This window comes from Eptatretus burgeri, chromosome 12 (assembly GCF_056783735.1).
Source record: "Eptatretus burgeri isolate ZD-2024b chromosome 12, Ebu_testis_v1, whole genome shotgun sequence".
Classification (NCBI taxonomy): domain Eukaryota; kingdom Metazoa; phylum Chordata; class Myxini; order Myxiniformes; family Myxinidae; genus Eptatretus; species Eptatretus burgeri.
In genome coordinates this window covers 18,473,261-18,488,260 of record NC_140972.1, presented here as the reverse complement: position 1 = coordinate 18,488,260, position 15,000 = coordinate 18,473,261, and the positions used below count along the sequence as shown (strand labels likewise).

The window sequence follows — 15,000 nt, the reverse complement described above, 5'->3', positions numbered from 1 at the left end:
AGGTGAAACGATCCCTGGTTATGTATGTCTGTGTGTGAGATTGACGACACATTTTATCTGCATGCCTGTTTGGCTGCAGTGGCAGTGTGCTGATCAATAGGAAATGGGCCTAATGAATGGCAATTTGGCTTTCCAGCTCATGCAGCATGACTGCTTCCTTCACAAGAACCTCCTGGAGCAGGAAAGCCTAAAATGCAATGAATTGACCACCAGGGTTTCCCTTCACTCATTATAAATTGCCCTCTCACATTCTGATAAAGTGCTGTTCTTGAACCATTTGCCAACCTGCTACCACAAGCAGCTTCTGGGGCAATCTTTGAGACGTATCACCACTCAAAATGCTCAATGATTGGAAATCCCAAGCTTCAGAATGTGCTTCATGTTTTTTTGGTTTTTTGTTAAACATATTGCATCATTAATACCAGTTAGCCAAATCCTCCACTTTTGACGCCTTTGATCTGCAATTCTTTCTCAAACATGTGTAGGTGTTTGGGCATCTGTACATACAATGACCATGCCCATACCCGGCTGCGCGCACGATGTCTGTGCCCGGCTGCGCACACAATTCCCATGCCCGGCTTCATGCGCAATGCCTGTGCTTGGCTTTGCGCACAATTCCTGTTTCCAGCTGCACTCACATTGCTCGCATACTCCCGGTCCCGTCTGTGAGCACGCCTGGTTCCTGTCCCCATCTGTGAGCACACCCGGCTCCCCGCCCTGGCTCTGTCTGCATGCGTGCATGCCCAGCTCCCGGCCTTGCCTCTGCCTGCGCACACAACCATCTTCCGGCCCCGTCTGCGCATGCCCGGCTCTTGGACTTGGCTCTGTCTGTGAATGCCCTGCTCCGGCTCTGTCTCCGTGTGTGCACTCCAGCCTCTCGACCCAGACTCTGTCTACCTGCTGCTGGCCGTAGCCCTGTGCGTGTGCCTGGTTCTGGCTTTGTCTGCTCTACACACATGCACACCCAACTCTGATTCCTGTGTTTGTGCCTGACTGTGTTGGTAATGACTCCCTGGCTGGCCACCACCACCCGAGGTTTAATTATGTGCAATTACAATGATCACAATGCCTTAATCTCCATTCCACTTGGGGCCAGTCTGTACTTTGGGACGATGACCGGAATGGCGCAAACTCCCAACTGCTTTTACTTCTGCTTGACCGGATTCTTCAACCCAGCCCAAAGTAATGAGGAACATCTTTTCCTTGTTAGCAGTAACACATCTAATTAGTCCAGCTGCTTCATTAACACAAATATATGGTGAGGGGGGGGGGAGTTAGCTGTGCTGTGTCTGCCTTTATCACTTTTAATATTTTCACTCACCTTTTAACCTGTGCCAGGAATATATACCTTACAATGTAGCTTTCTGGAAATGTTAATCTGGTGTCCATACTGTTGGGGATGTTAAAATGTTATTCCTATGAAAAACATTCAATCGCCAAAGACCTGCCTATGACATCAGGAATCTCACTCACTGCTGAGAATGATTTTACTGCCTGGGATCTGTAAAGAAATGCTTCCACATATAATGTGCTCAGTTTTGTTTCATCGTTCGAGGGGAAATCTTCTTAACTCTCTTGTCGGGCTTTCTTTTGTCACATTATAACAAACATCTTGTTGATTTGATAAATTTCACGATCTGCAGAACAAGTTGTTCTGAAGCCGAGTACATAATCTTTTGGTTGTCATGCTGTTGGCAACAGCTATATTTGCGGCCGCAATATCGATTTGACAAGGATTCTCTTCCTAAATCGGTTTCGTAGACTAATTGTTGCCAAGCTAGATTTTGACTTTCAAGAACACTTCTTTAAATCTTCACCAGACACTATACGACAGTTACGTATTTTGCTTTGACATTCACACATGTACAAATGTATATTGTTCTACATGCATGTTGAAGTAATATCACAATAGTACGTGATAAAGGGAATGTAATAAGCTGATAATCCTCGGCATTAAGAAGCGGCCTGAATTCTGTAAAGATATCGATTTTTACAAAGTCGTAACAAAGGGTTTGTTTGTGCGAAAGTGATCAGAAGCGAATGCGGACACTGCATACAATTTATATATTTTTACAGCGCGTGCGCTGTATACAATTGCACCGAGTTTGAAATGTCCCCGGTGTCTACCACGTCTCCAGTGTCCCCTGCCCCCCCCCCACATGCCTCAAGACAGCCAATGACGGCCGTCCGGTAGATGGCAGTGCGTAACCTAGACAGAAATAGCAAGAATTGATGGAAATACCCGAGTATTTCAATGGAAATTTGTGAAACTAATGTGTTATATATGTGAAAACCATTTAATTTATTGCTTGACGGGAAAAAAAACCAAGAAACGCGCCCCTCTCATGTACGAACGACCGAAAGACGTCATTTCCGCGCACCATCGCATTTCGCGCCGAAAGACGTCATTTCCGCCCACCATCACATTTCACGCCAAAAGACGTCATTTCCGCCCACCATCGAATTTCGCGCCGAAAGATGTCATTTCCGCCCACCATGGCATTTCGCGCCGAACGCTGAAAGCTAAGTTCTTATTTTACATCATTCTTTTGCGGCCCCCTGCCACGCTGTATCGAACGATTACAAACCTTCTGTTATATATAAAGGTGCTTATCACAATAACAACAAGATTTTTACATTTCAAATATTAAGTATGCTTTTTAATTGTTTTTCAACTGAAAAAGCATAAATTGCATATTTGTAACATTAGTGTACTCATTTGCTTCACCACACGCGCTGTATTGAAGGATTTCACTTGTTACCAACATTTTTGAGAAAATGATCCACAGGATTTATTGAATGTAAATATTGAGCATCAAAGGAAGATGTTCAACACATGTTGAGAAATCTTTTAAAAGGTCAAATGCTTTTGAGTTTGAACTGAAAATGTTATTTTTAAATCTCAAACTGTCTTCCACCAAACATTTTGATACATTTTCCTGTACAGTTTTTATGCCTCCGCACCAAGGGTGCCAGAGGCATTATGTTTCCGGGTTGTCCGTCTGTCTGTTCGTCCGTCCGGATTTTCGTTTTGCGCGATAACTCAAGAAGAAAATTGTAGAATTTCATCAAACTTGGTAAAAAGGTAAAGTAAGACAGGGCAATTAAGTGATTAGATTTTGGGCTTAATGTGATAAAGGTCAAGGGTCAAAGGTCAAGGTCAAACTCTGACATTTTACTGTTTACGCTATAACTCAAATATTGGACAGAATTTCATCAAACTTGGTACAAAGGTAAAGTTTGACAGGGCAATTAACTGATTAGATTTTGGGACAGATATGATAAAAGTCAAGGGTCAAATATGTCAATACTCAAGTGTTTGTGCGGGAGAGCAGAGGCATACCCGTCGACTGTGCGCAGTCGAATTACTCTTGTTACAATTGATTTTTACTTCATCTTCTGATGATTTGTCTTAAACAGTTTGTGTGTAGTGGTCACTTGGTATTGACAAAGCTTGTTTGCACACCCGGCTGCCTCCCCCTCCCACCCCGCACTCCCAGCCCCATTGACTTGGGGACATGTCTTTTATACCATATATGCGTGGGGGTGGTGGAGGGGAAGGGTGTGCAAAGTTAAGCCGTTATGTATGTAATATATAGACAAATGTGCATAATGATCAAAAGCAAAACTAATATCTACACATTTACCAATTAGCAAGTAATGTTATGTTGTAAGCATTACATTTTCATATGTGCGCTGGCAAGATAGCTCAGGTAGCATATTCACCTTTGAGGTGAGGTGTTTAGTCTGGGATCAATACCCGACTGTCATCCCAATGATTCGTAGGCATGGTGCTGCATCAAAGGGTGCGCCATCCTCTGGATGGGATATAAAGCCTGGTGCCCCATCTGAACATTTGCTGTTGAACTTTGACGATCCTTTTTTTACCTTTCGAAAAGAGTAAGCCATTGTGTGTCCATCCCATGGCGAATTTATTTTGTCTCACCGTGAAGAGAAACGACAAATAGGCTGGTACTTTCCTCTCCTCGTGACTGCTTCAGCAGCGCCAAAGCTCTGGAAGAAGCATGATCATGAACGGATGTTGATGTCGTCTGTTGTGTGCTAATTTCAGGCCGTACTGTTTTGTCTTTACTCAAGATCAAATCGACTTGGAGCGTTTGCAATGATTTCAAGGAGAACCTGAAATATAGTGTAGCTGCCTTTGGAAGAAAAAAAAATCCATCCTCTATTCAACTCGGCATCGGCCTACCTTGTTGGTGCAGCTGCCTCGGTTGCACCTGTGTTTTTGCTGATGGGCCTTTTCACCAAGTCCCTCAGCATTTCGTTAGCCAGCTGCAGAGGCATTGAGCGTGCAGGGTGTTGCATCTTGCCTTCTGCTGGGACTCATTTTGCATGACAAAGATTTGCTGCTTATTTGGCAACAGGGGATCTTTCTCAATACCCGCCTAATGAAAAGATCATTTTTAAATGACACAGCTGGGCTGGGAAAACTGTGGAGGGTGAGCTACCATTGATATCTCCTCATGCAAAGGTGGTGCACATAATGCCCACCAAATACCCTTTAAAATCTGCAAGCTAGTGACAAGCATCGATAAAGTCCTCTTGCAGTCCGTGTCTCATTTGCAGCAATGACTTTTTGGTGGCTTTTAAGCTGACTGCCTATCCTTCATTATGTTGCCTTTGAGCAATATAGCAGCACCTAGCCATCAGTTCCATCAAGCATGGCGGTGTTTCCTAGCAACCAGCTACCAGCCTTGACAAAAGGGCCATTATAGTAATGTACAGAGTGCCCGCTTGGAGGAAATTCCTCATTGATTTGATGTCCATGGGAATCAAAATGCTCCTAGATGTTTCGAGCAAATGGCGAAGAGCACTTGAGTCTCCTGTTTTTTCCTTCTGCTTTTAAAAATGTGAGCTCGCTTTGTCTTTCCACTTAACAAGAGGTTCATAGTTGCACAAATCCCACAACAGACTCGAGTCGACTAAAAATAATTCTCACTTTCAAGCGAGTCGATCTTTGCAAGCTTATAGACGAACTTTATATGTAACGGGCTGAGCCTTGGTCGACGCACAAGCGTTATCATTTGTCAAGATATGTTGCCATGTCACAAAGCTGCAACACATAGAAATGGAACAATGGTGTTTTGCTAGCAGTGATGTTCAAGGGTGCATTTGAGCTATAAATCAAACTGGTTTTGTTTTTTCTCTCTTCTGGTGGAAGAGGGCTGTTTGGCTTTTATTTATTTATTTATTTGTTTGTTTGTTTGTTCACGGTCTGCAGGTATCTGTCATCGCCATTCCACAGAACAGACTGAAAACGGAGCAAGTAGGCCTCAGTTCTGTCCTTGCACCTGTGAGAGTTTGGGGAAGTTTGAGAATTTTTCACAAGGGCCACTGCATGGTCGCTATGGCCCGGAAGGCCGCATTTTTGGCTTTGGCCTTTCTCATGGCCTGCGTGTTTCTGCGGTCACATGGTGCAGCACCTGGCGCCAACGTGCAATCTGCCATCCACAATGCCTCGGCACCACTGTCCTCGCCTCATGCTGACCGGCATCCCCTGCGCGCAGGCAAACACGGCCATCATCGCGGTCGGTGGTGGCGTGCTATGGCCAGGGACCCATCTCTGAGTCCCCGGTTCCCTCGCGCCATCATTATCGGTGTGCGCAAAGGTGGCACACGGGCCCTGCTTGAAATGCTGAGCATGCATCCATCCGTCATTACTGCCGAGAAGGAGCTGCATTTTTTCAATACCAACGAGAAGTTCAGCAAGGGTCCCGAATGGTACCGTCTGCAGATGCCCCCTTCACACGACGATCAGGTCACCTTGGAGAAGACACCAGCTTACTTCACTGAACCTGAGGTAAGGCATGTGGGTATGAAAGAACATTGCTGAAAATTGCTGTGTTAATTGTATTATTATTATTATTATTATTATTATTATTATTATTATTATATGTTTGTGTGGTTTGTGCATTTGTTCTTCCTGTAACTGATTCTCTCAATTATAGAATTTGGGACTGAGAAAAAGAAGAAGATATTTGCAATTGTTTTTTTTTTTTAATTTTTTAGTAGATTGAAATTTTGAATCATCCCACAGTACGTAGGGCACCGGTAAAAGCCATTTGGTCCATCACACTCGTGGCAAACCTCCATATGGCAGCACACCATTCACATGCATGTACAATGCTCATACAGTATTAATTATTTCAATAAACCAAATCAGGGAATTTGATGAGGATAAAGACAAAGAAGGATCGACACTTTTCAAACTATTGAGTGATGTATCGATATCCACAGCCTTTTGCAGATGCGATAACTAGCTTTGAAACCCCAAGTAAAGGATTGCGTGATTTGAATATACAGTGGCTCCCTGTTGTAGCTGTACTCGGATGGCACTTTTTGATCTTTACACTTTTTTTTCCTTTCTTTCAAGTTGTTTGGCATTCTTGGGAATAGAACCAAGCCGAGATTGCTTGGTGCCAACTGCCAAGCATGCCGAATGACCGTCAGACATTCCCCCCATGAAGATCAAGCTGTCGATGCAGGGCAATCACATTATCGCACATGACACTGTTTGCACATACTCTGGGAAATGCCTTTCCGGAATACGTTTAAATTTCACGGCAAGTTAGCGATTATGCACTAGTCAATTATTATTAGTTGTAAGAAGTGGGGTGAATCCTGTGCTTTTGCAACCTTTTTAAATTATTATTTAATTTTTCATTGTCTCACCTCAGTGTGAATGACTTCTGCGGAAGTCTTAACATTTTGTACAAACAAATCCTCACCCTACTCCCCCCCCCCCACACCCCTGCCTTTTTTATGCTCCTGAATATCATCTAGATTGTTGGTGTCATTGTAATTTTGGTGCAGTGCTGTTTAAAACGATTTATTCTTTTTAAACGTGATTTTAATACAATTCTCTGTGAAGATAAATGTTCCACTTGGGTAAATAATGTTCTTTGATTTGTTTTTTTTTTATGTGGAGGTGGAATTGCAAGCCCTAAAGCTCAATGCATTTCTCTCATGCATTTTCCTTGTAAATAGATGGCAGGCAGTATTTCTCTTGGGAATCTTATAAAATGGCACAATGAAGTCTAATGGACTTTGTAGAATGGACTATTTTAGTGCAGATCTGCCCCCAAACCACGACTCTGTCACGCACCAAACTCGTTTCGTGCCAAAACAGCGCTTGCTGGAGGGCAGGACACTCAGTGCTTTCTCCAGCTCACTGCTGGGAAATTGCACTCGGATCAGGCATTATGGCCATGTCTACAAATGGTGGTGCTCAGTAAAAAGACACGTTTTCTGAATCACATGATTGCTATGTCGTACCATTAGGCCTGTATAAAATGCGCTCCAGGGATAGTCGATCCGGCATCGAAGTTAACACAGCAGCTTTTGTACTTTTCCAGTGTTCAGTTGTGCAGCAGAATTTGTGACGTTCCTAATCCAGGGATGAAAAGTATCAAGAATTGGTTAGTGCCATTCCATGAAGACAAATAATTTGGAATTTAAATGGACATGGTAATTGATTTTAAAAAATGTGTCTTGTTATTTGTACAGTAGTGATGTTCCCCCATATTGCTATTTTGGCACTTGACAAAAGAAAACTGGAAAATATATTTTGACGTAAATGAGTTGATGGATATGCCTTCGCCCACGTTGCGTTTCAACCCACTCTTATGTTTGATCTCAATTAAAGGTCAAATGAGACATAGTGCAAGAGAGAAAAGAGATACGTGAAAGAGAGAAAATAACAGATGCTACTAACTCGAGTTCTGATCTGCAAAAGGATTTTTCAAAGGGCACATGACCGTTGACCTGTTTGACCCAAAAATTGAATCAGTTCGTTGTATCACAATCCATACTTGTGCCAAGTTTGGTTGAAGTCCCTTCTGTGGTTTACAAGTTATTGTGGTAACGAAGTTTTTCAATTAAAGGTCACATGACCATATACCTTTGACCTTTTGTCCGAAAAATCGAATCGGTTCATCTTTGCATCATATACATATTTGTACCAAGTTTTGTCAAAATCCCTTCAGCAGTTCATCAGTTATCGTGGTCACGAAAACCTGCTCTGGACGCACAGCCGGTGCACGGCCCACAAACATTAGTGCATTTGGCTACAGAGGCATAAAAAGAAAAATGCTGTGTGATTAATGTTCAAAATTTGGATTCCTTTAATTTTTATGCACCTACAAAGTGTGTCCTGTTGGTCCAGCTTTCTCCCAGCTATTCCATCATCAACAACTATTGAGATGACAAACTAAAGTACAACGTGACACTGCACATTCAAAATCGTATCGCTAAAATATTTGGCTTCGTCAGGATATTTACTACTTGGCTGAAATTTTGTAAAATGGTTTCTTTGTTACCCCACGTGCGCGAAGCAAAAAGCGGGGTGAAATGAATGTTTCACTTTGTCTGCTGTCTGTCTGTCAGTTTATGATTGAGGAATAACTTGATTTCAGTTGAATTATATTTTGAACACGATTCGGAACATGAATTGGAAAACGAACCTGTAATTTAGCAGAACTTTTTATCTAAAATTTTCTAGATCGTGCATGCGCAGAGAGGAGTAAGATAATATTTTTGTCTGTCTACTTGTCCGGCAGTGAAACAAAATTGAAAATTATTCCAAAACAGGAAACGTGATATTTTTAAGGATGTCACAAAGGACACAAACAGGCATGAGGAACTAATATAACATGGTAGATAAGGTAAATGGAAAAGATGCTCCAGCAACAGCGGTAAACTTTTCTGAATTTTTTTTTTCCCTTCAACTGATAAAATTCTATTTTATTTAAATTGAATGTGTACTTGAACACTGTAGAATACAAATCGCCTGATAGGCACTTTCAAAAACCATTCGTTTAACAGTTCCCAGACAAAATATTCCAGCATTTTACATCATCTCGACCAATCAAATTTGCTGTTCGCAGACCCTGCCCATGGCCTTTTTTCTCAAGACTGCGTGAGGTAAGGTGTTCCATGAACTCTCCAGTTTTAAATTGTGCACACTAGTTGTCAGTAAATGTCTATGCGTTTGTGCAGCTGACTGTTCAAAAAAAACATTCACACTTGCGTCAAACCCTCTTCTACAGTGTAATGACGCTTGAATCCTTGAAATGGCTGTTGCCGCTAAATTAGTTGCCGCAATACATTTGGAAGAATGGAGCTTTATTTTTTAACCAACTGGAAAGCTTCCATGAAAACCAAAGTGTGCTGTGGTGTATTATGTGAAAACTAGAGGGCACTCTTCAACGTTGCAATGTCGCCAGATATGCCTCCACCCACATTATTACATCATCATAATACTTGTACCTCGTCTGATTTAAATCCCTGAACCCAGATTCAAAATATTAAATAATTCTGGCTGCCAAACCATTCGTCCGATCAGGTTGACATTTAAAACTTATATTCCACATCACTAATAGATCATAATTGTGACTTTTCACGCCGATTGATGAAGCGGTTCAAGAGAAAGTTTTTTTTATTTTTTTTTATTTTTATTTTTTTTTTAAGATTTTCCTTCAATCCAATATTGCTGACAAACCATGTGACGAGTTATTTATTTGTGAGCACCCTGGTATCCCCAATGCTTGGGTTACATGTGGGCGAAGTTCCTCAATCTGTCAAGCCGTTCTGGAGAAGATTTTAAAAGTTTTATTCTTCAAAAAATCAGAGCTGCCAAACCATGTGACCTCTGACGTCATAGGTGGAGAACTTTTTGTTCCACATGGATAGGCCTGTAAAGTTTCGCCTCAATCTGTTCAGCTGTTTAAGAGAAGATTTTTGAAGGTTTGTATGTTTAAAAATAAATATGACTGCCGAACCCGAGATGACCTTCAAAATTTTCATATTGATTGGACACAGCATTCGACGTATGCAATTATGACATCACAACGAAGTCATCCATGACATCATCAAATAAAAATCACACTAGTTTCCCATGGGGGAGTATTTGACACGTGCCAAGTTTAATTTTTTTTTTCCATGAAGCGCTTTCAGAGACACGAAGGTCCATAGTTTTTCCTTTTTGCCAACATGGCTGCCACACCACCACGTGACCTATGACATCATAATTATCATTAAAACATTGCACATGAGTAGCCACATCTATGGTCAAAATTTTGTGTCAATCAGATAAGCTGTTGCAGAGAAGACAAAGAAAATTTGCATGGATGGACGTACGTACTTACGAACGTACGGCCGGAAGGACAACCTGAAAACATAATGCCTCTGGCGACTTCATCAGCGGAGGCATAAAAAAGGTTGATACTGAAGTTGAGGCCCAAAGAAGAGCTTGTTGACAGAGGATGAAAGGACAATAATTTTAAGTCTTGTTGTGGGAAATGGACAATGGGCAGACAACCAACTTGGTTGTTTGTTTGCTTTAACTTTTTATTTTGATTCATTATTTGCTCTTGGTGTGGCTGGAAGAAATGTGAACACACAGCTTGATAATCCATAACTTGCCAGTTGTTCATCTCCATCAACAGTCTTGCTTTTGATTTGAAGCTGAACCACCATGGTTAATCCTCTCTGTGTGACCACTGACAGTAAATTACAACATTTCCGAGGAACATTCACCATTCCGTGGATATAAAAGATGCATCAATTTCTTAATAGTACAATATTGGTTGATATCTGGTAGAAATTAAAAATTCATAATTTCACTATTCATGTTGAGAGGGTTAAAGACCTGATGAATGATGTTGGGGCAAATAATTTAGTTTTTGCACCAACCTATGACAATTTAGATGGTTTAACTTTTGTTTAGCCATGACCTCTTTCACAACTGTTGATTCCAAGCAGATACAAGAAGAAAGGAAATTGGAAGGACAAGTCCTGTTGTATTTCTATATGTGCAATTGTGACATGGCACAGAACTTGCTGCAATGTCGGCTGAGGAAGAATTGCAGGCTTGGTGCAGCAGCTCATGGTGTGTAATATGCACTCGGTGTACAAAACATGAGGAACACCTGCTTTTTCCATGAAAGCTACGATCCCTTATTGATTGCACCTGTTAAATCCACTTCAATCAGTGCAGATGAATGGTAGGAGACAGGTTAAAGAAGGATTTTTAAGCCTTGAGACGATTGAGACACGGATTGTGTTTGTGTGCCATTCAGAGGGTGAATTGGCAAGACAAAAGATTTAAGTGCCTTTGAAAGGGGTATGGTGGTTGATGCCAGGCACACCAGTTTGAGTGCGTCAAGAACTGCATCGCTGCTGGGTTTTTCATGCTCACCAGTTTCCCGTGTGTATTAAGAATGGTCCACCACTCAAAGGACATCCAGCCAATGGCAGACTAGTTGTCGAAAAGGGCTCATTGATGAAAGAGGCCAAAGGAGGCTGACACGAATTGTGCGAAGAAACAGAAGGGTTACAGTTAGTTTACTGACAGCACAGTACAACATTGGTGCCGAAAGACCTATAAAAGAATGCACAACTCGTCGTACCTTTTCTTTCTTTTTTTTTTCCTTTTTTTGTGGACACCTTGTCGAGTCTCGTATGAGAGCTAACACACAGCACACAGCAAGAGTGGCATGAGACAAGAGGCTTGGGAGTGGGAAGGGCAAAACAGTGGGGAACAGAGACATTAGGAGATCTGTGGAAGAGAGAGGGATGGGTGGGGAACATGGGGTATACAAGATGGACATTAGAGGGACTTTCAGGAAGGAAAGCAGGGAATTTGAAGGAGGTGGATTTGTGATGTAATAACGGGGGTAGAAAAGATCGAGGATTTGGATGGGGGATGATAAGAGGTGGTGGTGTACAGCTGTTTTGAAGGCCTGGAGGGAAGAATGGAATTGAACAGAGTGAGAGTTTATTCCAAAGGTGGGAAAAAAGAGGAACGAAAGAGTGAAGGTGAGCAGTGATTCATGATTTTGTTAGTTTTACCAGAAGGGGGTTGTTAGCGGACCTTGAGCGCCCTGTGGAAATATGGTGGGGACAACTCAAAGACAGAGCAAGGGTGGGGGGGCGAGACCGAATAGGAGACGGTAGAAGACAAAAAGATTACCGACCTGCCTGTGGTGAGAGAGTGAGAGTCCCAAAGACTCAGCCTCATCATGGGAGATACCAATGATCCGAAATGCCTTGGTTTCCACAGCGTGAAGCCAATAAATGTGAGAGGCAGGAGCACCAGCCCAGAGCGGAGAGCGGTACTCCATCAGGCTGCGGACGAAAGATTTGTATGTGGTCAGGAGTTCAGGTGGGCCGAGGAAGGACTTTGCAAGATGGAGGATTCCCAGTCAGCGACTGGCTTTGAAGGCCAGGTTGGAAATGTGGCTTTCCCAGGAAGGATCATGACAGATACTGAGACCCATCAGCTTGAATGAAAGGACTTCTTCCAGAGCATTGTTGAGAAAGTAGATGGGGGGGGGGGGTTCCCAACGGTGCTTTTGGAGAGACGTGGTGAGAGTGTGAGATTTGGCTGGATTGAAAGACACGTTCAACATGTTGCACCAGTTTGTGATTTTACCCGGATCTGCAGAGAGCGAAAAAGTTCCTGCTTGCCGGTCTGACGGATGACAGATGGTAGGGCAGAGGGTGGAGTCATCAGCAAAGAGATAAAGAGGATTTTCCAGAGACTCAGAGAGATCATTGGTGAAAACCAGAAAAAGAACAGGGCCCAAAAGGGTGCCTTGAGAAACTCCAGCCTGGACATCAAGAGGGGATGAGAGAGCTCCATTTAGAGCCACACGTTGGCTGTGACAGGAGAGGAAGTCTGTGAGCCATGAGTACAGATGGCCTTGGATACCATACCAGGAAGAGAGTTTGGCGAGTATGGCAGGGTGCCAGACCATGTCAAAAGCACGCGATATGTCTTGGGGTATGGCTCTGATTTCATGTCCGGAATTGAGTACCTCCATCCATTGTTGGGAAAGTAGAAGCAGCATATCCAGGGTAGAGTGACCTGGTCTGAAACCAAATTCATGATCAGAAATCAAGCCATTGGAGAAGAGGAAGGATTTGATGTCTGAAGCGATGATGGATTCCATAACCTTTCTGATGATTGGGAGAAGGCTGATTGGTCTGTAGTTGCAGGGATCAGTTATTGCACTTTTTATGCAGGGCAGTAATGTTTGCTAATTTCCCACAAGATAGCAGATGACCTTGAGCAAATGACCTTTTAGAGGGTGAAGGGTGAATGAGAGGGTGAATAGAACAGGGAGAGGGTGAGCAAGGGCAGAGGAGCAGGTTTTTAGGACACGTGGGCTAATGCCGTCTGGACCGGTTGCAGAATCGGAGTCAAGGTTTGACAGCAAGCTCTCCACTTTGTCAGAAGAAAAGGACACATCGTCCAGGGACAGTTGGGTGCGACTGGGTAAGGTGGGTACACAAAGCATTGGGTTTCAGCGCAAGATTTCGATGCAAACACTGAGTTTAGGCATTCAGCCTTTTCACGTGCGGTATCAGTAGTGCGGCCATTTGAGGCAAGAGAGGGGATAGAGGGGGAACATACACCAGAAACAGATTTGATTAGACACCACCAGGATTTGGAGGAGGGAGAGAGTTTTGAGAATTCAGATGAGATGAGAAAGATGTTGCTTTCTGGCTCTCTTGAGGGTAGACACACACTTGTTCCTAGCTTTCTGGAAGGAACTGAGGTTACCGTCAGTTGGGTTTGCTTTCCAAGAAGCAAAGGCAAGTTGTTTCAGGACAACTGCCTCGCCACCAGCTTCAGTGCACCATGGGCGGGAGGAAACCATCTCCCGCGATAAGGCTTAGTCTTTGGGCGTCTCACTCTCTCACCACAGGCAGGTCGGTGGTCTTTCTGTCTTCTACAGTCTCCTCTCCCGTCTCGCCCCCCCTTCTCTGTCTGCGATTTGTCTCCACCATAGTTCCGCAGGTCGCTTAAGGTCCGCCAACAACCCCCTTCTGGTAAAACTACCAAAATCAATAATCACTGCTCGCCTTCACTCTTTCATTCCTCTTTTTTCCCGCCTTTGGAATAAACTCCTTCACTCTGTTCAATCACATTCTTCCCTCCAAGCCTTCCAAACAGCTGTTCACCACCACCTATCATCCCCCATCCCATTCAAATCTTCGATCTTTTCTACCCCCGTTAATCCACCCCAAACCCACCTCCTTCAAATTCCTTGCTTTCCTTCCTGAAAGTCCCTGTAATATCCATCTTGGATACCCCTGTTCCCTGCTCCAAACCTCTCCCTTCCACAGATCTCCGAATGTCTCTGTTCCCCACGGTTTTGTCCTTCCCACTCCTGCCCCTCTTGTCTCATGCCCCCCTTGCTGTGCGTTGTGTGGTAGCTCTCATACGAGCCTCGACAAGGTATACAAAAAAATTAAAAGGTAGGACACAAGACGAGAGGGTATAAATCTGTGCATGAGGAAGAGCAACTTTCGATGAAAGAATTCCCAGGATGAGTTGATGTTGGAGAAAGTAGCGATGGGAGACCAGTGTAGAAGTTTGATGGCTGCTTTGAGACCCTGCCAGCCAGCCTGAGTGAAATGTCAGATTCGACGGCACTGACGTGGTTCTCTGATAACAGCCAGAGAGATGTCCACTTTGACAAGCACTTGGTCAGAAGAACCGATTGGAGTGGAGGAAGAACAACAGATATTTTCAGGGAAATTTGTCAAAATCAGATCCAGAAGAGATGGAGTACCTTTGGTTGAGATCCAGGTCGGGAAGTTGACCAATTGAGTCAGTCCCAATGCGTCGCAGGTCTTTTGCTGAAGTGCCATGACTGGTGAGAGAGGTACCCACACCTAGCCAACTGGCATGATGACAATTGAAGTCACCACATCTGAGGAAGAGAAATTGGATGAGAAGATTGAAGTTGGTCCATGTTTTCAGATAGTGAGGTGTAAATGGAGTCATCACTGTTTGGTAGATGGTACAGTACACATATAAACATGAGGTGGGAGTGGAGTGGAAGCCGAAGCCATCAGTATTCCTGGGGGTGTGGGGGAGTGAGGGCAGTGCATGGAGAGTGAGGAATAGTGTCTTGACGAAGAGAGCAACTCCTCCACCAGGACGAGGCTCAGGTCTGTCATACCGTA

The 15,000-nt window shown here is 43.5% G+C and overlaps 1 protein-coding gene across 1 annotated transcript in view; it reads left to right on the top strand.

Annotated features, from left to right (window-relative positions):
* Positions 1-15,000, top strand: part of LOC147015194 (heparan sulfate glucosamine 3-O-sulfotransferase 1-like) — a 156,471-nt gene that overhangs the window by 125,492 nt on the left and 15,979 nt on the right. Inside the window, exon 2 of the mRNA XM_085849745.1 lies at positions 5,243-5,821. Coding sequence (XP_085705871.1) covers positions 5,360-5,821 — 462 coding nt within the window. The 5' untranslated portion in view covers positions 5,243-5,359. The remainder of the gene's footprint in view (positions 1-5,242; positions 5,822-15,000) is intronic.